At 46.2% G+C, this 19,390-nt stretch overlaps 1 protein-coding gene and 1 pseudogene across 2 annotated transcripts in view; one reads left to right on the top strand and one right to left on the bottom strand.

Moving 5' to 3' along the window:
* The window catches only part of LOC138736331 (glutamine--fructose-6-phosphate aminotransferase [isomerizing] 1-like), an 81,200-nt gene extending 62,055 nt beyond the window's left edge, over window positions 1–19,145 (top strand). For both annotated transcript variants that reach the window (XM_069885663.1, XM_069885662.1), the window contains exons 15-19: window positions 10,559–10,673; window positions 11,971–12,098; window positions 13,480–13,647; window positions 15,364–15,525; window positions 17,209–19,145. In XM_069885663.1, coding sequence (XP_069741764.1) covers window positions 10,559–10,673; window positions 11,971–12,098; window positions 13,480–13,647; window positions 15,364–15,525; window positions 17,209–17,262 — 627 coding nt within the window. In that variant the 3' untranslated portion in view covers window positions 17,263–19,145. The remainder of the gene's footprint in view (window positions 1–10,558; window positions 10,674–11,970; window positions 12,099–13,479; window positions 13,648–15,363; window positions 15,526–17,208) is intronic.
* On the bottom strand, window positions 2,369–3,583 carry LOC138737558 (SERPINE1 mRNA-binding protein 1-like; annotated as a pseudogene).
* Window positions 19,146–19,390: the final 245 nt, after the last annotated feature.

The raw sequence follows: 19,390 nt of genomic DNA, 5'->3' as shown, positions 1-19,390 counted from the left end.
GATGTCTGGTAATGGAGCGATTGTTCATTACCTCATTCAGATGCTAAATCTCCGACCATGAAATATTCCCTTGCTATTTCTCATGGGAAGGCTGGGTTACATACTTGGCATGTGGCTTAAACCACAGTATCCTGAAGCAAAAGAAAAATACTGAGATGTATTTTCTGGCCTTTTATCCTCATTCTGGCCACAGTATTCACATTGTCATCTTGTTCCACTGTATTGTTTTGTTTTGTGGTCGTTTTGGAGCAATAAAGTAAAATAGTTGGCTTCAAACTTCAACTGTTGAGCATCGGCTCTGAACAAGAAAGAGATGGGAGTGTGCTGAATGTCAATTCAGCCAATTATAAAGGATTTTTTTAAAAAAAGCGTTCAGATGATTACGGTAAAGACGTGGCCTTGTTCAGGAAGCCAAATGGAGGCTTTATTCTTGGGAAGGATTTGGCAGCTTGAAGTTGGTGGTTTTCAAAATTGCACCATGCATCTTTTGACCTACAATAATCTTTTCAACACTATTCAATTCTTCTCCGATTAATCGTTTCTTCCCCAAGCAGAATACACTTTAATATTTCCAGTGAATCTACAGACTCCTAAACCAGTGGGCCACAGTATCCCATGTGAGTCTTTAAAATTGTCCAATAATACTTAAAATGTGTTTCTCTTTCAATATTTTTATTAGTTTCATTATATAAATGAAACATAGGTACAAGACAATAAAATAGAACAAATCTAATAGAACAATGCAGATGATATTGTAACCTATGTTACATTAAAAAAGTGAAAAAACCCACGAAACTACTTATGTACTAGTTTAACCCCATGCTACAGAGACTATTGGCTTAACACGGACAGACCACCACTTTTAATAATAAAAAATAAGGTAACCAATGGGGTCATAAACCAGAAAATAGTTAATCTTATAAATTTTGACTAACTTTGGGGGAAAAAATATTAGATGATTTCAGCATGACTGAAATGAATCTCAATTTTGTTTCTTCATGGAGTTCTTTTCTCAATTATTTTCAAAGATGTGTTTCTTAGAGCTGCCTTTGACTTGAAAATATTGCTCAGTGGGCCCTGGCAGGTTAGGCCGGAAGCCAGGTGGGCCTTTGACCAAAAAAAGAGGTTGAGAACCACTGCAAGGAAACCTTATGGCCTTATTTTGTAACTCTTACCCTCCTCTGTGGCTTGGCACGACTCAATGATCAGAGCTGCCAGGAAGAGGCTTGATCATCTCCTCAGGATTGACTGTCCCGAGGATTTGATCATAAAAGAAAACATCTGAGAATTGATTACTACAGGTTGAGTACCACTTATCCAAAGTGCATGGGACCAGAAGTGTTTTGGATTTGGGATTTTTTTGGATATTGGTACACCATTTAAAAAAAAAAATGCACTCATTCACTCAGACTTAAAGATACATGCATTCACATTACAATACAAACATTTACATATGCATAAATCAACTGAGGTAGACATGTATTGAAAAATCTACACTCAATAACGCACTGCTTACGTTCCATTCTCCGATTGGGATTTCTGAACCCTATTCCGTTTTATCTTGTGGGACCACAAACGAAAATAGTTTCAGACTTTGGGTATTCGGATAAGGGGTGCTATACCTGTCTTCATTATTCCAAGTAGATAATGATTGGTACAACTTCATTTGGAAAATTGCAGTGACTTGACATTTTGAGTATTTGGGTAAAAATCTTGTCTGCAATACATCAAATTTCTGTAGATTTCTAATGCTGGTTTCCTCAATTTATTTTTTTGCCTGTGTCCAGATCCTGAGGTCTCCTGTGATTTAGAAGCAGAATTTATTGCCATGTGCATGTCACGAAATTTGTTGTTTTGCACCAGCGTCACAGTGGAAAAATTTCTATAAAATTACATTTTAAAATGAAGAAATTAATGCAAAAATAAGAAAAAGTGAGGTCGTGTCTGTGATTCATTGTCCGTTCAGAAATATGATGGCAGAGGGGAAGAAGTCTTCAGGGTGCTCAGCTTCAGGCCACTGTGCCTCCTTTCCAAGGGTAGCGGTGTGAAGAGGGTTCTTGAGAATAGAGACTGCTTTTTTTTTTTAAAGACAATGCCAAACTTGTTGGTGTCCTATTTTTTAAATTTCTCAAAATTTATTATGAAAACAGCTTTTTTCCCTCTGCTACCAATTTTTGTGGATATAAAATCAACTATCAATATTTGTTGCTTCTGTGTAGCAAGAGAAGTCCATTTCAACAATTCCTTGTGAACAGTTCATAGGTGTGAATGGCATGGATGATAGTCTTTTATTTTTTTTTCTGTAATTATGGTTGAGAAGAGTTCCTTAAGCATGCAAGCCTCACAGAGTGCCCCCCTCCCACCCCCCGAGGACTTCAGGCCAGGCTGCGACTTCCACTTAGGCCAGAGCTGGGAAAGCTTCTGGGTCATCATGATTTGGAACAGAGATGCTAGACTTGTCTAGTCTCACTCCACGAATGCTCTTGCCGCTACCACCACCATAACCACAGGCACCTCAGCCTCTGCCACTACGACCAGGGCGACCCAGATCACCAAAATTGATCTCCAGCTGAGAGGTTATATCATTTGCTGGTTTGCAGAAATGATGGTCCAGACCAGATCCATCAGAGACCGTATAGTCCAAGGTATGGACATCTTCATTCTCAAAACATTCCTCCTCAGTTTTAGGCTTGCGCAAAACAAACCCCTTTTTCCATTGGCTGCTGTCACAACCCTCATTGGGTTTGCGAATGTTAAACTCAGCTTTTGCTCATTCTTTATCTTGCATGGCTTTCCACTCATCGAGAGTCATTTTTTTCCTTTGGGCCTTCTTCTTTGACTTCTTCTACTTCATTTTCCTTGTTCTCAGAATTAGCTACTTGTTGGTCATCTCTCTCGTGTGCCTCTTCAGTAACAGCAGATTGATCAAGTTCTCCAAGTTCATCTTTCACAGTTCCCCAGTTGTGCGAACCACTGCCACCCCGTTTGTCCTCTGGTTTCAGGCTACTGGAAGAGAAAGATCGGTCACTTCCACTATGCCTGTCAAATTCATGTTTTCCACAAGAGTCAAAACCATCACTCCGTCCCAGACCACGTCCATGTCCTCTTCCTCCTCCACGTCCACGTAATGAGGCCGATTTTCAGATGAGAATTTGCCACCTTCAGCTTCTTCTAACACAGGTCTATCAAATTGCCGGTCACGAGGTTGTGGTCTTCTATCTGGTCTCCTCTCACCAGGTTTCCCTTCTCCTTGAGAATGCTGCTGCTCAGGCTTTCTGCCAATTCCCCTGACACCTTCTTTCCTCAAGGTCACGGACGCTTGGGACTCTGGTTTACTGTAGCTGGACGGGACGGGCACCTTCCTACCTTTCTGGGACTCCTTCCTGGGCTGCTGTTTGGAGGGAGCTGTCTTGTTGTCCTTCTCCTTCTTGTCTTTCTTGATCTCAGCCTCTTTTAAAATCTCGAATGGGTCAGATTCATCATCAAATAGTTGGTCGAACCGATTGGTCACGACGCAGCCGAAACCTTCCTGTAAGTTCCTGGGCATGATGGGCCTCCTCAACCGTGGACTCTGCTCGGATGCTACGAGCCTGCAGAAACCGTACGGATTTGCCTAAAATGGCTGGTTAGAGCTGTAGGTGTCCTTGATGGAGTGGAGATTGATGCCCTATGATGGTGCTTGGCTGAGTTCACAACTTTCTGTCATCCCTTTCTGTTCTATGCATTAGCTTATTCATTGCAGCGGAAAGACTGATCACAGATTGGGAGATTGCTTCGCTGAGCACCTCCTCTCCATTCACAACAACAGCGACCTCTCAGTAGCCAACAATTTCAATTCTGAGTCACACACCCAGCCTGTCTGTCCTTGCCCTTATGTACTGTCCCATCCTGACCAACAGGGAGGAACAACACCTTATTTTCCATCTGGGCACTCTCCAGCCAGATGGCTTTAACACTGACTTTCTGCTAAACTTGCCCCATTTCCTGTCTTTCCAGTTCTCCCCCTTATCCACCCAGCCATTCCTCCTCCCCTCATTGCTGCTGTCCCCTCCCTCCTTTCTCCACCTATCATCTCCTGTCTTTTCAGCAACACCTCACCCCCACCCCCTTACTGTTTCGCTCAGATGCCTGTTGACATTTTTCCATGCATTGATGAATGACTCAAGCAGAAAACATCGGTTATGGGTTTTCACCTATAACCATATAACCACTTACAGCACAGAACAGGCCAGTTCGGCCCTACTAGTCCATGCCGTAACAAATCCCCACCCTCCTAGTCCCATTGACCAGCACCCGGTCCATACCCCTCCTGTCCTCTCCTATCCATGTAACTATCTAGTCTTTCCTTAAATGTAACCAATGATCCCGCCTCGACCACGTCTGTCGGAAGCTCATTCCACATCCCCACCATCCTTTGCGTAAAGAAATTTCCCCTCACGTTCCCCTTATAATTTTCCCCCTTCAATCTTAAACCATGCCCTCTAGTTTGAATCTCCCCCACTCTTAATTGAAAAAGCCTATCCACGTTTACTCTGTCCCTTTTAAAATCTTAAACACCTCTATCAAGTCCCCTCTCAATCTTATACGCTCCAGAGAAAAAAGCCCCAGTCTGTTCAACCTTTCCCTGTAACTCAAGGTGAGACCACCTTGAAGCTCCCTGTTGAGCTTCTCCAGCATTTTGTGTTTTTACTTCAACCATGGTGTCTACAGATTTTCATTCTTCTTTGGCTTGGCTTCGCGGACGAAGATTTATGGAGGGGGTAAATGTCCACGTCAGCTGCAGGCTCGTTTGTGGCTGACAAGTCCGATGCGGGACAGGCAGACACAGTTGCAGCGGTTGCAGGGGAAAATTGGTTGGTTGGGGTTGGGTGTTGGGTTTTTCCTCCTTTGCCTTTTGTCAGTGTGATAGTACAGATCTATCACCAATGTACATAGTGTATATAGTTACTGTATCTAGACTGTGCTTACAGCGATTGGCTGAGAGCTAAGCCACACCTATTGTTTGGGCCTTAAAGGGTTGTGTCCCTCGCCAGGTCGGATCATTCCGGACTGGTCGGCCACCTGTGAAGAGCTCCGGTCTTTTGCTAATAAAAGCCTTGGTTTGGATCAACAAGTCTTTGGTTCTTTCGACGAGCTCTACAATTTTATTAGCAAAAAGAATTTTTTTTTGAAAGGGATGGAGCGTTTAACTCGGCCAGAAAAACTTGATATCGACCCACAGTCAGCTACAGCCTTCAAAGCCTTTAAGTTCTGGCTGCTGAACTTTGAAAACTTCCTGAGATTCATTCAGGTAGAGGAGGATAACCTGCGTCTAACAGCATTGCTGTCTATGGTGTCCTTGAGAGTCTACGAGAACATCCAGGATGAGACCACTTACACCGCAGCCATAAAGGTACTGAAGGAACTGTATGATCAACCGGTGAACAGAGTTCATGCCCGGCTCATGCTTGCGTCGAGGAAGCAACAGCCCGGTGAGTCCAGCAGGGCATATTTACAAGTATTAAAGGCATTGGGCAAGGACTGTAACTGTGTGGACAAAACTGCTGCCGAGATCACTAGCGACCTCGTCCGGGATGCCTATGTGGCCGGGCTCCGATCGAACGAAGTGAGGCTGCGTTTGCTCGAACAAGGGGTAGAAAAACTAGAGGACGTGGCCCGGATTGCAATCACAATGGAGGATGCAGCCTTAAAGTCCACCGAGCTCTCTAGGGACTGGACCCCACATTCTGATGTGAGTAGAGTGCCCTTCTACCCTACCCCTGACGGCCTGTCGGCTGCTGCTACCCTGCCCCGTGCGAACCCGAAATGTTATTTCTGCGGGAGGGACAAGCACAGCAGGTCCCAGTGCCCAGCAAGAAAAGCCAGGTGCCAGAAGTGCCTTAAAAACGGCCACTTTGCTGCAGTCTGTAGGTCTAAAATGGCCGCCAGCAAACACAGTGCCTCGTGTGAAGCTCAACCGCCACTATCCCATTCAAACTCTTCTTCCCCAGAGCTCTCGTCCAATGAGAGCGAGGGCTCCCCAGCACGGCAACGCCTGACGTCACGGAGACGCCGAACCCGGAAGGGGCAACCCACCGTCGCAACCATGGTGATGGCCTGCCTCTCGCCCCCGTGCGGAACACTTGACACTACCGCCACTGCTGCCGCCGCCACAGCCACCCCCGGGGCCGACGCTACCGCCGCTGCTGCCGCCGCCACAGACACCCCCGGGGCCGACGCTACTGCCGCTGCTGCCGCCGCCACAGCCACCCCCGGGGCCGACGCTACCGCCACTGCTGCCGCCGCCGCCACGGACACCCCCGGGGCCGACGCTACCGCCGCTGCTGCCGCCGCCACGGACACCTCCGGGGCCGACGCTACAGCCGCTGCTGCCGCCGCAACGGACACCCCCGGGGCCGACGCTACCGCCGCTGCTGCCGCTGCCACAGACACCCCCGGGGCCGACGCTACCGCCGCCGCAGCCACCCCCGCGGCCAACCAGGCGCTCACCCTAGCGTCCATCGCTGACGACCGCCAGGGCCCGACCGCCGATCGCGAGCAACTACAAACCCCACTACTTACCATTCACCCGCCACAACAGCACTTCCGGGAGGTTCTCCAACCTGCTTCTCGAGCGTTGACTACGTCATCCCGTTGCGTGACGTCATCCCGTTGCGTGACGTCATCGCGCAAAACTCGCCTGTCAACTGCTTCAATAACATTAAACCAGCAATGCTCTCATCCCCTCACCAGAGCAATGGAACTGATTAAAGTGCATGGACACTACACCAATTGCTTATTTGACTCTGGGTCAACTGACAGTTTTATCCAGCCAGATCTGGCCCTCCGTTGGGGACTTGACATTATCCCCACTACCCAGAGGATCTCATTAGCAACGAGGTCGCACTCGACTGGGATAAAGGGGTATTGCATCGCCACGCTGGAAGTACAGGGCGTGACGGTCACCCACTTTAAATTATTCGTCCTTCCCCAATTGTGCGCCCCAGTGTTGCTGGGATTAGACTTCCAGTGTCAGTTCCAAACGGTGTCCCTACACTTTGGGGGACCCCACGCCCCCCTCTCGGTCTGCCATCGCCCCACTCCCGAAGCACCCGAGCAACCCGCCCCCGTGCCCCGGGGCCAATCCTGCGGCCTTTCCACACTCCGGATTGCCCCGCCAGCACTCTTTGCAAACCTCACCCCTGGCTGGAAGCCTGTGGCCACCAAAAGTCGGCAATATAGTTACGAAAACAGGCAATTCATTAGGAGTGAGGTGCGTAGATTGCTGGATGAGGGCATCATCGAACCCAGTTCAAGCCCCTGGAGAGCCCAGGTGGTGGTTGTCAAGAATGGGGAAAAACTACGGATGGTGGTCGACTATAGCCAGACCATTAACCGCTTCACACTCCTGGATGCGTACCCCCTGCCACGCATCACGGATGTGGTGAACCAGATCGCCCAGTACCGCATTTTCTCCACTATTGACCTACGTTCGGCCTACCACCAGCTCCCGATCCGCTGCGAGGACCGACCATTCACGGCCTTTGAAGCGAATGGGCGGCTATATCAATTTCTCAGGGTACCATTCGGGGTCACAAATGGTGTCGCGGTCTTCCAGCGGGAAATGGACAGGATGGTGGACCAGAACGGGCTAACCGCTACCTTCCCGTATCTGGACAATATCACCATCTGCGGCCACGACATGCAGGACCATGACGCCAACCTAGACAAATTTCTTCAAACTGCCCGTCAGCTAAACCTGACTTACAATTTGGACAAGTGTGTTTTCCGGACCACACGACTCGCTATTCTAGGTTGTGTGGTGGAAAACGGGATAGTCATGCCAGATCCTGACCGCATGCGTCCCTTAATGGACTTACCCCCCCCACATACCCAGAAAGCTCTCAAACGCTGCCTGGGCCTTTTCTCGTATTATGCCCAATGGGTTCCAAACTACGCCGACAAGGCACGTCCTCTTATCAAGACCACCTCTTTTCCCCTCTCGACCGAAGCCACAGCGGCTTTCGATCGAATCAAATCTGACATCGCTGCTGCGACGCTGCACGCGATCGATGAGTCTGTCCCGTTTCAAGTCGAGAGCGATGCATCCGACTTCGCCCTGGCAGCCACCTTGAACCAGGCCGGTCGGCCTGTAGCCTTCTTCTCCAGAACCCTCCAGGGTCCGGAGAGTAGACACTCCTCGATCGAGAAGGAGGCCCAGGCCATAGTTGAAGCGGTACGTCGTTGGAGACATTACCTCGCTGGGAGGCGCTTTACACTGTTGACTGATCAACGCGCGGTCTCCTTCATGTTCAGCAACACCCAGCGTGGTAAGATAAAAAACGACAAAATCGCCAGATGGAGAATCGAACTCTCCACCTTTAACTATGACATCCTGTACCGGCCTGGTAAGCTCAACGACCCGCCTGACGCGCTCTCCAGGGGGACGTGCGCCAGCATACAGATGGACAGACTACGGAAACTCCATGAGGCGCTCTGTCATCCAGGGGTCACTAGGTTTGCTCACTTTGTCAAGGCGCGCAACTTACCCTACACAGTTGAGGAGATCCGCTCCATGACCCGAGCCTGTTCGGTGTGCGCCGAATGCAAGCCCCACTTCTTCCGTCCGGATAACTCCCACGTCATCAAAGCCACCCGCCCCTTCGAGCGTCTTAGCGTAGACTTTAAGGGACCCCTACCGTCGACCAACCGTAATACCTACATCCTTACGGCCATCGACGAATATTCCCGCTTCCCATTCGCTGTGGCCTGCCCAGACACCACTGCCACCTCAGTGATACAGGCCCTTCACAGTATTTTCACCATCTTCGGGTACCCCAATTCCATCCACAGTGATAGGGGGTCCTCATTCATGAGTGCAGAGCTGCAACAGTACCTTCTGGAGTGTGGTATTGCTTCAAGCAGGACCACGAGCTATAACCCACGCGGTAATGGCCAGGTCGAGAGGGAGAATGCCACCATATGGAGAGCGGTTACACTGGCTCTCCGGTCTAAAGGTCTCCCCACCTCTCACTGGCAGGAGGTTCTCACTAGTGCCTTACACTCCATCCGCTCCCTCCTATGTACTGCAACAAATGCCACCCCCCACGAAAGGATGTTCCTTTTCCCGAGGAAATCCGAATCGGGAACCACTGTACCGGCATGGCTCACCGTCCCTGGCCCCGTCCTTTTGCGACGCCACGTCCGGCACTCAAAGAACGACCCCTTGGTCGACCGAGTGACTCTACTCCACGCGAACCCACATTACGCATACGTGGAGTTCCCAGACGGGCGGGAGGACACTGTTTCGGTGCGGGACCTAGCTCAGGACGCGGTAGACCCAGCAAACCCCCCAACTCCTTATGCTCCAGGCCCCGTGCCGCAACAGAAGGACCAACAGCACCCCAATGACTCGGGCCACCCTGCCGACAAAACGACTGGGGAATTGAGCGACGGAGCAGTCGCACCCGATGAGCCCGCTGGCGACACCACTCCAGCGACCCCAATCCCGGCACCACGGCGGTCACGCCGGATGGTCAGACCCCCTGACCGCTACAGTCCTTGACCTACCCCTTCCTTTTCATTCTCTCCCTCGTTTTTTTTTTCCCAGGGTCAATTCTCCAAGAAGGGGTGAATGTGATAGTACAGATCTATCACCAATGTACATAGTGTATATAGTTACTGTATCTAGACTGTGCTTACAGCGATTGGCTGAGAGCTAAGCCACACCTATTGTTTGGGCCTTAAAGGGTTGTGTCCCTAGCCAGGTCGGATCATTCCGGACTGGTCGGCCACCTGTGAAGAGCTCCGGTCTTTTGCTAATAAAAGCCTTGGTTTGGATCAACAAGTCTTTGGTTCTTTCGACGAGCTCTACAGTCAGTGAGGTGGGCTCTGCGGTCTTCTTCAAACGAATGCTCTCCTCAGTACACCTGCAGAAATTTGTAAGAGTCTTGGGTGACTTGAGAAGTTTGTTAATTAAACTCCATTTTGTCAGTTCATGTTTCGAGGATGTGCAGGGGTTCTGAAATATTGTCATTTTTTTTCTGGATCAAGTGATAAGCTGAAAAGAATGAAAGCAGATTCCCTTGCAGTTGGGTTTCAATTTCACTCCAAATAACGGCAAGAGATTTTTGCTCTTTTATGCAGCAAATGCTTTAATCAGGTGGAAAATAAAATAGTTGACTTGCTGCGACAAACTGCGCCAGGTTTTATTTTACAGGAAGTGATGTCTTAAGAAAGCAGCCTCCATCCTCAAGGACCTCCTACCACCCAGGCCATGCCCTCTTCACTCTGCTACCATCGGGGGGAAATGTACAGGAAGACGAGCACTCAGCAGCTCAAGGACAGCTTCTTGAATGTTGATTGTTGAATGATCAATGAACTACTTTGTCTTTTTCTTGCACTTTTTCTTTATTTTGTAAGGTTGTTTATATAAATGTTTGCCCTGTGAAGCTGCTGCAAGTCAATTAATTTTGCGACATGTTCAATAAATTCTGATTAGTTTCCCTGATAAACTATGGGATTTGGTGTGAGGTTCAAATCAATCCGAGCTACCTCATTTTATTCATTTTCCCGGCAGGTCTACACAAGTCAATTTGTGGCCTTGATAATGTTTGCTCTCATGATGTCAGAAGACCGAATATCCATGCAGAAAAGACGGAGGGAGATCATTCTGGGACTCCAGTTTCTGCCAGGTAACCTGCACCGGGAAGAATACCAGCTCTGTCAAATCTTGTGGGTTTATCTCAGGAGTGGAGTGGGGGAGGTTGGTTTGCCTGCGCATCAGTATTATAAAGAAATGCAAATATGTTTCCATGCACCATGCCAATATAATCAAAGCTGTGTTGAAGTTTCTGGTCACATTTTTCTGCTGATCTGTTTCTTCTTGCATCACAGCTGTGACACCATCCAAATTTGTTTGTGAAAGCAGTAACTTTAACACCCAGTGAAAAGAATGCACATCCTTCACAATTCAGGACATCCCAAAATGTTTTGAAGCTGTGGTAGTATTTTCGAAGTGGTCTCAGATGCAGGAAATTACTTAAGATCTTGAGTTTGATCGTCCACTATAGATATGCTTTTGATTATTTGCACGTGTTTGATGCATTTTTCTGGTGACAAATGTAGATGGTCATTTTTTTCCCTCTTCTGTAATTCACCCATCCGTGGATTATAACTCTTCTTTTCCCACACATTCCATGGCCTTGTTGTGACTCCTTTTGGTTGCTCCCCTCCAGGGTCAACAAATTTATCCATTTCTCTCCTGTGGATCCCCAAATTTAATTGCTCCAACTAAAGGCCTAATCACTGGAAACTCCCATTGTAAAATTCTCCCTCTTTGCTCTCTCTCAGTATCAATATAAGAATGTATTGTTATGAATAAGTCCTCCCCATCCTCACCCCACACTCCCTCCCTCTCCTCCCTTGCCTCTGGGCTCTGCCCCTCTTTGCACACCTCCCCCCTTTCTCCGCTCCCCATCTGTTTGTATGCCCCCTCTCTCTTTCCTTCTCTCTCTGATTTTGTTCATTCTCCCCATGACCTGTGTTTTTCCTGGGTGATCCTGTTTCCTGACCCTCTTAACACATACGGGGTTTTTGGTTAATTGGGTGTAATTGAGCATCACTGGTTCAAATGACTGTTATTGGCTTCTATAGTGTTGTAAATAAATTTTTAAAAAGAAATACTGCTCTTGAAAACTCACCTTCATGACCAACCTGATGTCCTGATCACTTAGACTGTTTGGGACATTCCACTTTATTAAATGGAAATTGTCATGGAATTTGGATTCACACTAGTGTATTCATACCAGTACTTTATGTTTAGTCTTTTGCCTGATGGTAAATTGCAATGAATTTAAACCTACAAGTCCCTGCAATGCTATATCATATTCATAAAGTAGAATACCAAGGTTATGCAGTTCAAATTGCTCTGAAGTAAGCTGTTACTGTTCACCCCCCACCCCACCACACCACTGCTTGCATTTCTTCTAGATCAAATAAAGGAAGTTCTAAATTTGGACGAGGAGATCCACAGATTAGCCAGCGAGTTGTACCAACAAAAGTCTGTGCTCATTATGGGTCGTGGTTATCATTATGCCACATGCCTGGAGGGGGCGCTGGTGAGTAATGGCAACATTCGGGCCGAGGGAATGTCCGGAGACACACAGAAGACTGTGGGGTCTGCAGCGAGACTCAGTCTGCTGGAGAAACTGATAAAGTCTGATGAACTTGTCCGATCAAGTTCAAGTGAAGAGTGTTGGCTCCAAACGTCAACTGCTATTTTTCTCCCACTGATGGAGATCTCCTCCAGCAGACTGTGTTTAGCTTAGAGGGGAGATTTCATAGGATATTACAGCACAGTACAGGCCTTTTGTCCCTTGATGTTGTGCTGACCAATATACTCCTATCAAATTTTAAAAAAATGAAACCCTTCCTACATTGTAACTCTCTATATTTCTTTCATCCTTGCGCCTGTCTAACTTATTCGACCCTTGTTTTAGCTCTGCTACCACCACTGGGAAGACATTTCGGGGACCCACAACTGTGTTTATAAAAACCTCTGATGTCTCCCCTCCCTTGGTACAGATGTCTTCTGGTCTTTGCTACTTCTGCCCTGGGAAAAAGGTGCTGGCTGTCCTCCTTGTCCATGCCTCTCAGAATCTTGTAAACCTCTATGAAGTCTCCTCTCAGCCTATTCCTCTCCAAATAGAAATACCCCAGCTCTGCTAGCCTTGCTTCATCGACTTGTTTTCCGATCCATCCTGGTAAATCTCCTCTGTGTCCTCTCTATTGGCTTCCACCTCCTATTATGAGGTGACCAGATCTGAATGTACTACTTTAAGTGTGGTCTCACCAGAAATTTGTAGAATTGCAACGTGACCTCTCAGTGCTCGAGCTCAATCCCTCGACTAATGAAGCCCATCCACAGGCTGCCTTAACTATGGTCTACCCAGAGATTTGTAGAATTGCAACATGACCTCTCAGCGCACGAGCTCAATCCCTCGACTAATGAAGCCCATCCCACAGGCTGCCTTAACTATCCTATCAACCTGTGCGGCAACCTTGAGGGATGTATAGATTTGGACCCTAAAGTCACTCTTGTGCTAAGTATCCGTCCATTAACCCTGTACTCAAGGTTTGGCCTTCCAAATTACATTCGCCACTTACTTAGCCAGATTGAACTCCATTTGCCACTTTTCCACCTAATTCTGCAAGCTGTGTTTCCTTGACAGACAGGTCTACTTCTCAGTAATCTATAAAATGGTTAATAACTACCCAAATCGCTGCTGCCAATCGGTTAAAGGATGCAACAGAAGCCAAATCAATGATCAATGCTTAAATAGAACTCCTGCTCACAGATCCCGAATTTATTCAATGCCATTCTTCACTACAGCAACTCATTTAAGAATGTTTATATATTGGATAAAGGAGTTGCAATAATTGCTATCTCTTTGCTATCCCAGTGGAAATAACATTTGACCCTTCAAATATTAATTGCAGAAAATAAAGGAAATTACCTTTATGCACTCTGAGGGGATCTTGGCAGGAGAGTTGAAGCATGGCCCCTTGGCGCTGGTGGACCGCCGAATGCCTGTTATCATGATCGTCATGCAGGATCCCGTGTTCACCAAGTGCCAGAATGCACTGCAGCAGGTGGTCGCGCGCCAGGTAACTCTCGGCAGGTTCGGACAAACTCCTCGGATCTGGGGCCCCTGGCACCCAAGGGTGGGGGGGGGGGGGGGGTCGCAGCCCATCCTTCTCTTTTGCAAGCAACCGGAGCACTCGAGTCAGCCCACCCATTGCCTCCTTCAGCGAGATGAACGGACGGCGAATCCAATGACCCTGCAGCGTCAAGATCTGAGCACTTGAGCCAATGAGCTGAGTGGAGATGGGCACGTTGTGTTCTTTCGACTTGATGGACAGCAGACCTGTGACTGACCTTTCTAGATTTGCTCTTGCCATTTGTCTGAGTGAACTTTTCCCTTCCTTACAAGAGATTCTGAGCCTGTGATGGGTGGCTGTGAGGTCACAGAATGTCAGAACCGCTTGCAAAAGTACGCTTAGCCTTCATATTTGAAGGCTTTTGAAATGGTTCTGTTTGCATTGGCCTGTGTACAGTCCTGCCTGCCAGCTCAAAGAAAGGGTGCTCTGAGATTCAGCTTCGTGTTTATTGACTGTAGCTGTCTTGGTATTTGCAATGTTTACCTTTAGATTTCTCTGTAGAAATAGGGGCCTGTGTGACTAATTAACCAAAGGAAGATGCATCTTCCAGTGAGAGAGTGCACTTGTCCCATTGTAAATTCCACAGTTCTTCCTCATCTAGATTTCCCCCCCCCCCCCTGTGGGTATCTCTCATGCCCTTCCCTTTGTGGGTGATCAGGTGGGTGGCTAATTATTTACTCTGCTTTCCCCTACTAGTCACTGTTGCTATACAAGAGTAACAGGTCAGTCAGGGTAACAGTCTCTCCATTTGTGTGGATGAGCGTGTGTCAGAGAGAGAAGCTGGCAGGAATTGAGACAGGAGTTTTTAAGACTGCAATCATGTAAGGTCACAATCAAGGAATTTCGCAGCTACTCAGAATATGCAGGAATTTTGAGTCAGTTCCTGGTCCATGATTTATCCTGCAGGACTCCTACAACTTTTTGGAGAGAGCCTGCAGTGTAAATTAAAGGGGAAAAATTTGTTGACAGTTCTCCACTCACCTGCATGTCCAACCACTGGGACTATTGCACTCAGGTTCTTGCAGTCTAAAAAGGCGCCCAGTGTGAACGACCACACAGGCAATAATTATGTTAAATTTCTCTGCGTTTTTCCTGACATTGCAGTCTATAAAACATTAGAGATGCAATAGCACTGCCGTTCTCTACTTTAACCGCAGTTACTGCTAATTAGATTGGTATCAAACTCTACTCTCCTTGGAGCCTTGGCATGGATGACACAGTGGGACAACTCTCCGAGCCACTCTCTCATGGTGCCCTGTGACCTGGAATCAATCCTGACATCGACGCTGGTCCGAGTGGAGGTTTCGCGTTCTCCCTGTGACCGGTTTCCTCCTATATCTCCAGGCAGTACTGGCTGGGAAGTTGATCGGCTGCTGCCCATTGGCTCCTGTGGTTGAGTCTGGGGGGGGCAGTTGAGATGGGGGATGGTTGATTGCTGATGACCGGCACATACTCAGAGTGCTGAAGGTCAAATTGCTTGGCTGTATCCCTGATGCTCACTCAGTATTTTAATTCTTTGCTCCATTCGAGTGGACAAAGAACCATCAGTTTAATTTTTTTTCCCCCAAATGCCAAAGTTTTTATACAGTTTGGAAGAATGTCACTGGCCTAGAGTGGATTTTTAGTGTGCAGGCTCCAAGTCAGACTATTTCTGCTCCGTAGGGACGACCCATCCTGATCTGTGAAAAGAACGATGAGGAGACAGTGAAAAATGCCTACCGAGCCATCAGAGTTCCTCACACTGTTGACTGCCTGCAAGGAATCCTCAGCGTTATCCCTCTTCAGCTCCTGGCTTTCCATCTCGCTGTCCTTCGGGGCTACGATGTGAGTAGTTGCTTTATCTGTGACCAAAAATAAAGGAAGCAATCAGATTGGTTTTGGCAGGCAGACTCACTGAGACCAAAAGGTGATCGGATGATGGTGTCATCTGTGTGGCCAGTGCGGTGGTGATAAAAATTTGACCATCCCAGGCTGTGTCCCAGCAATAAATGCTAATGAAGTGATGCTCTTTGTAAACCTAGTCGTGGATTCCAGAGCTGCTTCCAGACCCGAGGCTCTGAGATGTTCAGTACTGTCAGTGGGAAGGTGACGTTGAACTCTGTTGGAACTACGTGTCCATTCTGCGGACACTGGGGCAGTCAGAGCGCTGGCGTTCGGAAGGTCCCACTTGGAACGCGAGTCAAGTACCCGCTGCTGAGCCTGCTCAACCATTGAAGAAGGTCAGAGCCAGATTTGGCCGCCTCCTGTTACACAAAACCCACAATTCTCCTATCGGCCAAGCATTAGAGCAGATTAGGCTTGGATGTATTCAGTCAGGATCCACGACAGGTTCTTCCTCATCATCTGAAGTGTTGGCTCCCTTATTATTCTGAAACTCTATCCCTGGTTCTAACCACCTCCTCCTGCTCCCCACCAACACCCAGCCTTGTCATTCTGGAAAAACTGCTTCATAATATTACATTATCCTTTCTTTTTAAAAATATTTTTATTAATTTTAATGAAGAAATTACAGTATACAAAATTGATTAAAGGTACATTTCGATAAAATGATATAAGGCATTTTGTATAACTAAAACATACATTAATTGTTAATCATACCCATAATTCATATTCTTAATAATATATCTTTGGGAAAAAATCCTCCAATACAAAAAAATAGAGAAACTCAAAATCCTTACCTAACCGCGTTGCCAGGTGCTATGTATAATTAGTATTAAAGGAAAAGTGAAGGTAGAAGAAAATATTAATGAAAAGAATGTGGGGGAAAATACGTCAAACAATTTAATTACATTGAAGTGAAATTATAAAGTAAGATAGTGAGTCATAAATGACCCCCATAACTTCTGGAATCTTGCATCTGAATTATTAATTGAGTAGCAAATCTTTTCCATGTTCAAACAGGGCACAATGTCACACAACCACTGATCATGAGTAGGTGGGGCAGCATCCTTCCCTTAAAGTAAAAATCGCACAGCACATTTTCCAATAATGTTTCATTTTACGGGCTAATTTCCCCTCAGACTTCCACGAAATGTTGTAATTTTATTATTTTTAGACATACAGCATCCTAACAGGTCATTTCGGCCCACGAGTCTGTGCCGCCCAATTTACAACCCCATTAACCTCCACTCCCGATACGTTTTGAAGGGTGGGAGGAAACTGGAGCCCCCAGGGAAAGCCCACACAGACACGGGGAGTACGTACAGACAGCACGGGAATTGAACTCTGGTCTGGATCGCTGGTGCTGTAAAGGCGTTGTGCTAACTGATATGTCAACCATGTCACTTTTATTTTTATAATTTGCAGTGTAAACAATATCTCCCAATGTAAGCTGTGCAGTCTGTTCTTCCCTCTGCTTGAGATGGAGTTCTTTGGAAGAAAATAATTGATACAATTTTGTGAAAGCTTATGTTCTTTTTTTCCCCTCCTTTTAACCTTTTTGGTGGCTGCAACCCCATGCCCCGTTTGTGAATGATGACACACACACTCGTCTCTGGACAATTCAAGGTGGATGACAACAAGCGATTGAGGAAGATCGAGGCTGATTACGTGCCTATGTGAAATGTTGCATTTATCGGGGGACAGAGACCGTCAACTTTTTGGGAACTGCTCTTGGTGGGTGAACTATGTAAAGTGTGGCATGCAGATTCTGTTCTTAATTGGGAGTATAAGATAACACAGTATCTTGCTGTGAGAAACTGATAAATTTGCAGAATTAGTGTATCCTTAAAAATCATTTAAAGCACTTCTCTCTTTCTCTTATTTGGTCTGGGGGGAGTCATGGTCACTAATTCAAATCCAGGAGTGGGACCCATCGACTGACCCTCTTTGGCAGGGTAATTCACTTTGCAGGTAATACATCAAGTCCAGCATTTCCCATACACACTGATCTCACTCATTCTTTTCTCTCGCACTAACCTTTTTCTTCTCTCTCTAAATCTCTTTGAACTGTCCTCTCGAAAATAGAGGGTTATAGGTGTGAGGTACGGAAGGTTTATATAGGTCAGCACAACCTATTGTGGGCTGAAGGGCCTATTCTGTGCTGAAATGTTTTGTGTTCAAAACTATTTTTCTTTTTTTCCCCCCCATCCTCTTTCTTCCTCACATACACCCTGACCCATCTCCAGGCCTAATATTGTGAAATCTGCAAAATTTTCATTTAAATATGGCCTCAATTGCAATAGTTGATGTTTTGAACTACCTCCTGTGTGTGTCACTTACTTGAATCCCTTTTTTTTGGGACACTTGTATAAATGAGATCAGACTGCCTTTTCCCCTGCTTCTGGCTATTGTATGTTGAGAAATAATCTGTTTCCTTGCTCCCCTAGCACATTTCCCTGCATTCCCCTCATTGATGAGGCAAACATGAGAATGAAAATACATTTAATTCAAAAGAATAAGCCTTTTTGGCATAGAGCATTGGAACTTCTGGGTGCCATGAATAGAAGCAAAATTGGGTATAACGTCGGGCTCCACGAGCCACTTTCTCCCAGTCACTCATCCAAAGCAGAAAGTAGGTCTACCATGTTGGATTCTCAATAATTTAAGTTTTATTGAGTTCTTTACAAAAGTTTCCCAAATCCTTGAGTCTGTTTGTTATGTAAATCATAAATGACAAAACAAACTTATCCATAAAATATAATCAAACACGGCAGCAAAAAAATCCATATATCCATGTGTCTATTTTGATCTTTAATAACAGAAAAAAACCACTGTTCATTAATATGCTCCACCACTATCTCCTCTCCTGCCCCCCCTCCTCCCCAAAGAACCCAGTTTTGTGTATAGATGTCCAATTTATCAACCTGTTTGTAAGACGTGCTCAATTTTTGAGAATATTATCCTCAAAATAACCCAAGTGTGTCTCCCAATCAGAATCTTGGGCAAAAAGAAATTTAAATACCTGAAACTTGTGTATCATAATCTAACATCTTTGAATTTTACTCTTCGTCTGTCTCACAGCACCAGGATTCAGGGGTATTTTTAAACCTTAATCTGTACAACCTTACTGGAGTCCAACAAAAACAGTCCGGAATCTTAAACTGAATTAGGCGCACTCTCAGGATTCTTGACATTATTTTGACCCATTCTTCCGTCTTAAAAACCACACTCAGGTCTATTTCTTAATGACTCAAACTCTTGATATCAGGGCAAACTTTATTAAAACTCTTGCTCATTTTGATTGAGTTTACTTTTTATCCTTTGTTCGCATTCACAACTAGGTCAACCGTATTTGTCCCATCCACTTGTAAGTAGCTATTTTGTCACAAGGAAGTGTAGGTCCAAATCTTTCCTCAAATTGAATTGCATTTACTTTAATAAAGGGTTTTGTAAATGACGGTGATATTCAGCTCTACTTTGCCTACGACATTTATTTTCACCGCTCCACTTTCTTCATCCCCTCATTGACATTGTAATTCCAATTAAACTACAAATTCTGTCAACCAGTGGTGTCTTGTTTGCTTTGAAGAATGTTGGATAAAATCTGAAGTCATTCCCTGGAATCTAGTTTTGACAAGAGTATTCATAGGACAGTATGAGCGGTTCTGCCCATAATTTGTGCTGGCCTATATAAAGCTACTCCAATCGAACTAACCCTTCCCTCCCTCACAGCCATTTTTCTTGTATGCTACCCACATAATCATTTAAATTTTACATTAATTAATTTTTTTAAATTTAGATATGCTCC

This window comes from Narcine bancroftii, chromosome 6, assembly GCF_036971445.1.
Source record: "Narcine bancroftii isolate sNarBan1 chromosome 6, sNarBan1.hap1, whole genome shotgun sequence".
NCBI classification, from domain to species: domain Eukaryota; kingdom Metazoa; phylum Chordata; class Chondrichthyes; order Torpediniformes; family Narcinidae; genus Narcine; species Narcine bancroftii.
The sequence above is the reverse complement of the archived record's forward strand: the minus strand, read 5'-3'. Positions and strand labels throughout refer to the sequence as shown.